At 48.4% G+C, this 10,404-nt stretch overlaps 1 protein-coding gene across 2 annotated transcripts in view; it reads right to left on the bottom strand.

The window, feature by feature from the left end:
* Positions 1-10,147, bottom strand: part of mogat3a (monoacylglycerol O-acyltransferase 3a) — a 183,844-nt gene extending 173,697 nt beyond the window's left edge. The window contains exons 1-3 of one of the 2 annotated variants that reach the window (XM_028564275.1): positions 10,120-10,147; positions 9,721-9,905; positions 4,421-4,599 (exon numbers count right to left, since the gene is read on the bottom strand). In XM_028564275.1, coding sequence (XP_028420076.1) covers positions 4,421-4,599; positions 9,721-9,817 — 276 coding nt within the window. In that variant the 5' untranslated portion in view covers positions 9,818-9,905; positions 10,120-10,147. Of the gene's footprint in view, positions 1-4,420; positions 4,600-9,720; positions 9,906-10,031 lie in introns of both variants that reach the window. The other variant, XM_028564274.1, reaches the window with a different exon arrangement.
* Between the last annotated feature and the right edge of the window lie 257 nt (positions 10,148-10,404).

Here is a 10,404-nt window from a genome sequence, read left to right as displayed (position 1 = left end):
ATCAAGAATAATCAGCCTGATCAATAATCAAGAATAATCAGCCTGATCAATGATCAAGAATAATCAGCCTGATCAATAATCAAGAATAATCAGCCTGATCAATAATCAAGAATAATCAGCCTGATCAATGATCAAGAATAATCAGCCTGATCAATGATCAAGAATAATCAGCCTGATCAATGATCAAGAATAATCAGCCTGATCAATAATCAAGAATAATCAGCCTGATCAATGATCAAGAATAATCAGCCTGATCAATGATCATGAATAATCAGCCTGATCAATGATCAAGAATAATCAGCCTGATCAATGATCAAGAATAATCAGCCTGATCAATGATCAAGAATAATCAGCCTGATCTCTGAAACATGCTCCTCAACCGAGCTTGATCAGGAATCATGGTTCCTTGAGTTTTATAAATGATCTTTAGTTTCTATCTGCATTGGGTCCTGTCTCCTGTGGTGCAGTTTTTGGGAGTCAGTCTGTCTGCCTGTCTGTCTGTCTGCCTGCCTGCCTGCCTGCCTGCCTGTCTGTCTGCCTGCCTGCCTGCCTGCCTGCCTGCCTGCCTGTCTGTCTGTCTGTCTGTCTGTCTGCCCGCGCTGAGCTGTGGTGCAGTTTGGGGGCTGTTACGAAGGTAAATATGGTGCAAAAGGTGAGAACTTTGAGATAAAAAAATCTGAACTTTTATGTTAGAATTTGCACCTGTAGAAAATATTCAAACAGCTGTTTTCTGAATGTGTCACAGAAACAATATTCACTAATGTGTAGATTGGTATTTACATGAACACAATGACAGCTGCACACTTGTAGTGCAACATTTACTTTTTTTTTTTTTTACTCTGGTTCATTTTCCATCTCAACCACACCAGTCGGTCTGCGCCTGAAGGACCTGGAGCTCAGCGCCAGAGTTTCAGTCTGACTGTTAGTCAGCGTTTAGATAATTAAAAGGTATTTATTTAGAAGTGGGCTGGTTGGTTAGTTAGCTAACGCTAGCTTGCTAATCCATCTAGCTTCCATGCTACATAAATAAGACAGACAGAGTCGTTCCTCCTCTGGTGATAGAGACCCTGCTCTCCCCCTCTGTTGGTTTCAGAGCTCCACAGTTGTAGTCCACAGGTACCGATTAGTTTAGCACCAAGAGTTATAGAGACAGATTCTCCTCTTGGTGATGAGAGAGCAACATGGGAAGTTATAGAGACAGATTCTCCTCTTGGTGATGAGAGAGAGAACAACATGTGAAGTTATAGAGACAGATTCTCCTCTTGGTGATGAGAGAGAACAACATGTGAAGTTATAGAGACAGATTCTCCTCTTGGTGATGAGAGAGAACAACATGTGAAGTTATAGAGACAGATTCGAGAGGTTGTAATCACTGAGTTGTGGTTGAGATGGAAAATGATGATGATCAGCGATGCCCTGCAATGTCATGCTGCTTCCTGCTGAACCCTGCTGCTTCCTGCTGAACCCTGCAGCTTCCTGCTGAACCCTGCTGCTTCCTGCTGAACCCTGCTGCTTCCTGCTGAACCCTGCAGCTTCCTGCTGAACCCTGCTGCTTCCTGCTGAACCCTGCAGCTTCCTGCTGAACCCTGCTGCTTCCTGCTGAACCCTGCTGCTTCCTGCTGAACCCTGCAGCTTCCTGCTGAACCCTGCAGCTTCCTGCTGAACCCTGCAGCTTCCTGCTGAACCCTGCTGCTTCCTGCTGAACCCTGCAGCTTCCTGCTGAACCCTGCAGCTTCCTGCTACATCCAGTCACTGTTCCATTATTAATGTGACTATTATCGCCACTGTTCATCACACCACCAACCGGCCCGTCAGACACCGCCTACCAAGAGCCTGGGTCTGTCCGAGGTTTCTTCCCAAGAGGGAGTTTTTCCTCGCCACTGTCGCAATGCTTGCTCTTGAGGGAATTACTGTAATTGTTGGAATTGTTGGGGCTTTGTAAATTATAGAGTGTGGTCTAGACCTACTCTATCTGTAAAGTGTCTCGAGATAACTCTTGTTATGATTTGATACTATAAATAAAATTGAAATTGAAATGAACCAGAGTAAAAAAAAAGTAAATGTTGCATTACAAGTGTGCAGCTGTCATTGTGTTCATGTAAATACCAATCTACGCATTAGTGAATATTGTTTCTGTGACACATTCAGAAAACAGGTGTGTGAATATTTTCTACAGGTGCAAATTTTAACATAAAAGTTCAGATTTTTTGTTCTCAAAGTTCTCACATTGTATCCTACAAGCTCTCACCTTTTGTCTATCTGCCTGTCTGCCTGTCTGCCTGCCATGCCTGCCTGTCTGCCTGCCATGCCTGTCTTACCATCTGAGTAAAACAGTACACACCGTGATGGGGAAGTAGTCTCTGTAATGTTTCCAGATGTTCCAGCTGCCTGTCTGCCTGTCTGCCTGTCTTACCGTGATGGGGAAGTAGTTTCTGTAATGTTTCCAGATGTTCCAGCTGTCTGTCTGCCTGCCTGTCTGCCTGTCTGCCTGTCTTACCGTGATGGGGAAGTAGTTTCTGTAATGTTTCCAGATGTTCCAGCTGTCTGTCTGTCTGCCTGTCTGCCTGTCTTACCGTGATGGGGAAGTAGTCTCTGTAATGTTTCCAGATGTTCCAGCTGTCTGTCTGCCTGTCTGTCTGCCTGTCTGTCTGTCTTACCGTGATGGGGAAGTAGTCTCTGTAATGTTTCCAGATGTTCCAGCTGCCTCTCTCTGTCTGTCTGCCTGTCTGCCTGTCTGTCTGCCTGTCTGTCTGTCTGCCTGTCTGTCTGTCTGCCTGTCTGTCTGTCTTACCGTGATGGGGAAGTAGTCTCTGTAATGTTTCCAGATGTTCCAGCTGTCTGTCTGCCTGTCTGTCTGCCTGTCTGTCTGTCTTACCGTGATGGGGAAGTAGTCTCTGTAATGTTTCCAGATGTTCCAGCTGCCTGTCTCTCTGCCTGTCTGCCTGTCTGCCTGTCTGCCTGTCTGTCTGCCTGTCTGCCTGTCTGCCTGTCTTACCGTGATGGGGAAGTAGTCTCTGTAATGTTTCCAGATGTTCCAGCTGTCTGTCTGCCTGTCTGTCTGCCTGTCTGCCTGTCTGTCTTACCGTGATGGGGAAGTAGTCTCTGTAATGTTTCCAGATGTTCCAGCTGCCTGTCTCTCTGCCTGTCTGCCTGTCTGTCTGCCTGCCTGTCTTACCGTGATGGGGAAGTAGTCTCTGTAATGTTTCCAGATGTTCCAGCTGCCTGTCTCTCTGCCTGTCTGCCTGTCTGTCTGCCTGCCTGTCTTACCGTGATGGGGAAGTAGTCTCTGTAATGTTTCCAGATGTTCCAGCTGTCTGTCTGCCTGTCTGTCTGCCTGCCTGTCTTACCGTGATGGGGAAGTAGTCTCTGTAATGTTTCCAGATGTTCCAGCTGTCTGTCTGCCTGTCTGTCTGCCTGTCTGCCTGTCTGTCATACCGTGATGGGGAAGTAGTCTCTGTAATGTTTCCAGATGTTCCAGCTGTCTGTCTGCCTGTCTGTCTGTCTGCCTGCCTGTCTTACCGTGATGGGGAAGTAGTCTCTGTAATGTTTCCAGATGTTCCAGCTGCCTGTCTCTCTGCCTGTCTGCCTGTCTGCCTGTCTGTCTGCCTGTCTGCCTGTCTGCCTGTCTTACCGTGATGGGGAAGTAGTCTCTGTAATGTTTCCAGATGTTCCAGCTGTCTGTCTGCCTGTCTGTCTGCCTGTCTGCCTGTCTGTCTTACCGTGATGGGGAAGTAGTCTCTGTAATGTTTCCAGATGTTCCAGCTGCCTGTCTCTCTGCCTGTCTGCCTGTCTGTCTGTCTGCCTGTCTTACCGTGATGGGGAAGTAGTCTCTGTAATGTTTCCAGATGTTCCAGCTGCCTGTCTCTCTGCCTGTCTGCCTGTCTGTCTGCCTGCCTGTCTTACCGTGATGGGGAAGTAGTCTCTGTAATGTTTCCAGATGTTCCAGCTGCCTGTCTCTCTGCCTGTCTGCCTGTCTGTCTGCCTGCCTGTCTTACCGTGATGGGAAGTAGTCTCTGTAATGTTTCCAGATGTTCCAGCTGTCTGTCTGCCTGTCTGTCTGCCTGCCTGTCTTACCGTGATGGGGAAGTAGTCTCTGTAATGTTTCCAGATGTTCCAGCTGTCTGTCTGCCTGTCTGTCTGCCTGTCTGCCTGTCTGTCTTACCGTGATGGGGAAGTAGTCTCTAATGTTTCCAGATGTTCCAGCTGTCTGTCTGCCTGTCTGTCTGTCTGCCTGCCTGTCTTACCGTGATGGGGAAGTAGTCTCTGTAATGTTTCCAGATGTTCCAGCTGTCTGTCTGCCTGTCTGTCTGCCTGTCTGCCTGTCTGTCTTACCGTGATGGGGAAGTAGTCTCTGTAATGTTTCCAGATGTTCCAGCTGTCTGTCTGCCTGTCTGTCTGTCTGTCTGCCTGCCTGTCTTACCGTGATGGGGAAGTAGTCTCTGTAATGTTTCCAGATGTTCCAGCTGCGGACCCAGTGGGACCTCCGACCCCCAGAGCTGGGCGTGTCCCCGTCCAGCCACAGCCAACCAGCATACAGCACGGCCGCCATCCACCAATCAGAAAGAGCCAGAAGGACGAAGGCCGCCAGACAGCACTGGGCTGAGAGACAGACAGGCAGACAGACAGGTTAGAAGAGACAGACAGACAGGCAGGCAGGCAGACAGACGGACAAAGAAACAGAGAAACACACAGACAGCTACAATCTGTCAGATATAAACATTAAGGGTCCTAAACTGAACCTGCAGCACAAAGCCCGACCCGAGTCTCTCTGATAGGTTAGACCGACCCAGAGGTCAGTAAATACACCTGCACCCATCTGGGGCCCATGTTCTCACAGGAGGTGTGTTCAGGTGCATTCTGGTCTTACAGGAGGTGTGTTCAGGTGCATTCTGGTCTCACAGGGAGGTGTGTTCAGGTGCATTCTGGTCTCACAGGGAGGTGTGTTCAGGTGCATTCTGGTCTCACAGGGAGGTGTGTTCAGGTGCATTCTGGTCTTACAGGGAGGTGTGTTCAGGTGCATTCTGGTCTCACAGGGAGGTGTGTTCAGGTGCATTCTGGTCTTACAGGGAGGTGTGTTCAGGTGCATTCTGGTCTTACAGGGAGGTGTGTGTTCAGGTGCATTCTGGTCTCACAGGAGGTGTGTTCAGGTGCATTCTGGTCTCACAGGGAGGTGTGTTCAGGTGCATTCTGGTCTCACAGGGAGGTGTGTTCAGGTGCATTCTGGTCTCACAGGGAGGTGTGTTCAGGTGCATTCTGGTCTCACAGGGAGGTGTGTTCAGGTGCATTCTGGTCTCACAGGGAGGTGTGTTCAGGTGCATTCTGGTCTCACAGGGAGGTGTGTTCAGGTGCATTCTGGTCTTACAGGGAGGTGTGTTCAGGTGCATTCTGGTCACACACGGAGGTGTGTTCAGGTGCATTCTGGTCTTACAGGGAGGTGTGTTCAGGTGCATTCTGGTCTTACAGAGAGGTGTGTTCAGGTACATTCTGGGCGTGCTGGTCTTACAGCGAGGTGTGTTCAGGTGCATTCCAGGCGTGCTGGTCTTACAGTGAGGTGTGTTCAGGTACATTCTGGTCTTACAGGGAGGTGTGTTCAGGTACATTCTGGGCGTGCTGGTCTTACAGCGAGGTGTGTTCAGGTGCATTCTGGGCGTGCTGGTCTTACAGGGAGGTGTGTTCAGGTGCATTCTGGGAGTATTGCTATCTTGATGCAGTGGGAAGTGATCTCACCATTGACCAACAACAACCTGGTCTAAAGTCAATAACGCAGCATTTCATTGTTATTTTAACAGAGCATTGGTACAATGCTCCTATAGGCTCGGGCACAGCGCACACACACTATGCTTGTTAGACACACACACACACACACACACACACACACACACACACACACACACACACACACACACACACACACACACACACACACACACACACACACACAGGGACACACACTGCTTGTTAGACACACACACACACACACACACACACACACACACACACACACACACACACACACACACACACACACACACACACACACACACACACACACAGGGACACACACACACACACACACACACACACACACACACACAATGCTTGTTAGGGACACACACTATGCTTGTTACACACACACACACACACACACACACACACACACAATGCTTGTTAGACACACAGGGACACACATATGCTTGTTAGACACACAGGGACACACACACACACACACACACACACACACACACACACACACACACACACAGGGACACACACACATGCTTGTTACACACACACACACACACACACACACACACACACACACACACACACACACACACACACACACAATGCTTGTTAGACACACACACACACACACACACACACACACACAATGCTTGTTAGACACAGGGACACACAGGGTTACACACACACACACACACACACACACTATGCTTGTTACACACACACACACACACACACACACACACATGCTTGTCACACACACACACACACACACACACACACACAGCTTGTTAGACACAGGGACACACACTATGCTTGTTACACACACACACACACAGCTTGTTACACACACAGGGACACACACTATGCTTGTTACACACACACACACACACACACACACTTGTTAGACACACAGGGACACACACTGCTTGGTACACACACAGGGACACACTATTGTACACACACAGGGACACACACTATGCTTGTTACACACACACACACACACACACACACACACACACACACACACACACACACTTGCTTGACACACAGGGACACACACTATGCTTGTTACACACACACACACACACACACACACACTTGACACACAGGGACACACACACACACACACACACACACACACACACACACACACACACACAGCTTGTTAGACACACACTATGCTTGGTACACACACAGGGACACACACTATGCTTGTACACACACACACACACACACACACACACACACACAGACACACACACACACACACACTATGCTTGTTACACACACACACACACACACACACACAGCTTGTTAGACACACACACACACACACACACACACACACTATGCTTGGTACACACACAGGGACACACACTATGCTTGGTACACACACAGGGACACACACACACACACACACACATAAAAATATAAATTATAACATCATAACATAATATAATAGCAGATCATCTCTCCTTCCTGCTCAGCAAATCCTCACTACAGGGCACCACAGACTGGACCAGGTCCTGGTCCCAGAGTCAGCAAATCCTCACTACAGGGCACCACAGACTGGATCAGGTCCTGGTCCCAGAGTCAGCAAATCCTCACTACAGGGCACCACAGACTGGATCAGGTCCTGGTCCCAGAGTCAGTAAATCCTCACTACAGGGCACCACAGACTGGACCAGGTCCTGGTCCCAGAGTCAGCAAATCCTCACTACAGGGCACCACAGACTGGATCAGGTCCTGGTCCCAGAGTCAGTAAATCCTCACTACAGGGCACCACAGACTGGACCAGGTCCTGGTCCCAGAGTCAGTAAATCCTCACTACAGGGCACCACAGACTGGACCAGGTCCTGGTCCCAGAGTCAGCAAATCCTCACTACAGGGCACCACAGACTGGATCAGGTCCTGGTCCCAGAGTCAGTAAATCCTCACTACAGGGCACCACAGACTGGACCAGGTCCTGGTCCCAGAGTCAGCAAATCCTCACTACAGGGCACCACAGACTGGATCAGGTCCTGGTCCCAGAGTCAGTAAATCCTCACTACAGGGCACCACAGACTGGACCAGGTCCTGGTCCCAGAGTCAGTAAATCCTCACTACAGGGCACCACAGACTGGACCAGGTCCTGGTCCCAGAGTCAGCAAATCCTCACTACAGGGCACCACAGACTGGATCAGGTCCTGGTCCCAGAGTCAGTAAATCCTCACTACAGGGCACCACAGACTGGACCAGGTCCTGGTCCCAGAGTCAGCAAATCCTCACTACAGGGCACCACAGACTGGATCAGGTCCTGGTCCCAGAGTCAGTAAATCCTCACTACAGGGCACCACAGACTGGATCAGGTCCTGGTCCCAGAGTCAGTAAATCCTCACTACAGGGCACCACAGACTGGATCAGGGTCCTGGTCCCAGAGTCATAAATCCTCACTACAGGGCACCACAGACTGGACCAGGTCCTGGTCCCAGAGTCAGCAAATCCTCACTACAGGGCACCACAGACTGGATCAGGTCCTGGTCCCAGAGTCAGTAAATCCTCAGACAGGGCACCACAGACTGGATCAGGTCCTGGTCCCAGAGTCAGTAAATCCTCACTACAGGGCACCACAGACTGGATCAGGTCCTGGTCCCAGAGTCAGTTTGTGGGACACAGGGCACCACAGACTGGACCTGGTCCTGGTCCCAGAGTCGTTGCTTAATCCTGGACCAGTTCCCAACATGTTAGTGTTTGATAAGAGCCATGTTGACCCAAGATACAACACAGAGGTCAATGTACTCAGTTACCTTAGAAACATCTGGAACTACTGACCAATCAGGGCCCCTCATCTGGGGTCAGTCAGTAAGACAGACAGGCAGGGCGTCAGACAGACAGACAGGGGATCAGACAGACAGGGGGGGGGGTCAGACAGACAGGCTGGGGGTCAGACAGACAGGTAGGGGGGGTCAGTCAAGCTGGGGGTCAGACAGACAGGCTGGGGGTCAGACAGACAGACAGGCAGGTGTTTTGGAGTGTCAGACTGAGTTTGAGGTTTAGGAAGGAAACCCTGAATATTATACTTTACTCTCAGGAAGTCACAATATAGTTCATAATCAACTTTACCTTCTAATAATTAAGAAAACTCTTAATACTCTTAATATCAGATACTCTTAATATCAGATACTCTTAATATCAGATACTCTTAATATCAGACACTCTTAATATCAGACACTCTTAATATCAGATACTCTTAATATCAGATACTCTTAATATCAGATACTCTTAATATCAGACACTCTTAATATCAGACACTCTTAATATCAGACACTCTCTATCAGATACTCTTAATATCAGATACTCTTAATATCAGATACTCTTAATATCAGACACTCTTAATATCAGATACTCTTAATATCAGATACTCTTAATATCAGACACTCTTAATATCAGATACTCTTAATATCAGATACTCTTAATATCAGATACTCTTAATATCAGACACTCTTAATATCAGATATTCTTAATATATTTTAACAGACTTTAATACTCTTAATATCAGTTATTTATACTCTCTTAATATCAGACACTCTTAATATCAGATACTCTTAATCAGATACAGATAGGCGTTAATATCACAGACTCTTAATATCAGATACTTAATATCGACTTACTAAGACGTTTAGACAAGACATATTTTAACAGACTTTAGACACACTTCTACCAAAGTTACAGACACTGTTACACACAGACATGTCTCAGACAGACAGGCGTGCAAACACACAGACAGGCGTGCAGACACACAGACAGGCGTTGCAGACACACAGACAGGTGTTCAGACACAGACAGACAGGTGTTCAGACACACAGACAGGCGTGCAGACACACAGACAGGCTGCAGACACACAGACAGGCGTGCAGACACACAGACAGGCGTGCAGACACACAGACAAGTGTTCAGAGACACAGACAGGTGTGCGGACACACGGGTGTATAATACCTAAAGCCAGGAAGGAGAAGACCCACTGCAGCGTGGCGGCGGTCTGAAAGTCTCTCCTCCGTAGCGGGATGTTCAGCGGGGCGAACTGCACCTTCATGCCTGCGGTCGCGCTCCTTGGCCCGGCTTGGAGAGATGCGTTCTACCGGTGTCTCCGCCTGGATGTCGGAGCTTCAATCTCGGTTTTTCTAAGAGACACGTAGAGAGAGTAAAGAGAGACTTTACCTGTCTGTCTCGCTGTCTGTCTGTCTGTCTGTCTCGCTGTCTGTGTGTGCACAAAATAAAGAGTATCTCTCAGTTAATTAAATACAAACTTTGATCAAACATTTCCTTTCTGACTCTCCGCTTTCCCCCAAACTTTACAAACATGCACACACTCCCTCTCGCACTGCGCATGCGTACCGGATCCTCCCTCCTGGGTGGAATCCTCTCGGCCAATAAGAGCTCATGACGAACCGTGTCGGGAGCGAGCCTGGAGTAAGGCGCGTTCACTGTCACGGAGTTATTTTGAGAAGAAAATATGAATATAACTAAATCTTCTAATGACGTGAATGCACTAGATGCATCTATCAGTTATTGATATTTAGAGACTGTGTTGGTGTGTTAGGACATCACATGGTTTCACATCAAACTCCGAGTTCACCGCGGTGAAGTTGGGAAAGTTGAGTCGTTGGGAAAGTGTCTGTG

This window comes from Perca flavescens, chromosome 19, assembly GCF_004354835.1.
Source record: "Perca flavescens isolate YP-PL-M2 chromosome 19, PFLA_1.0, whole genome shotgun sequence".
Taxonomy (NCBI): Eukaryota; Metazoa; Chordata; class Actinopteri; order Perciformes; family Percidae; genus Perca; species Perca flavescens.
Note: the sequence above shows the minus strand (reverse complement) of the source record. Positions and strands in the feature narration are given on the sequence as shown.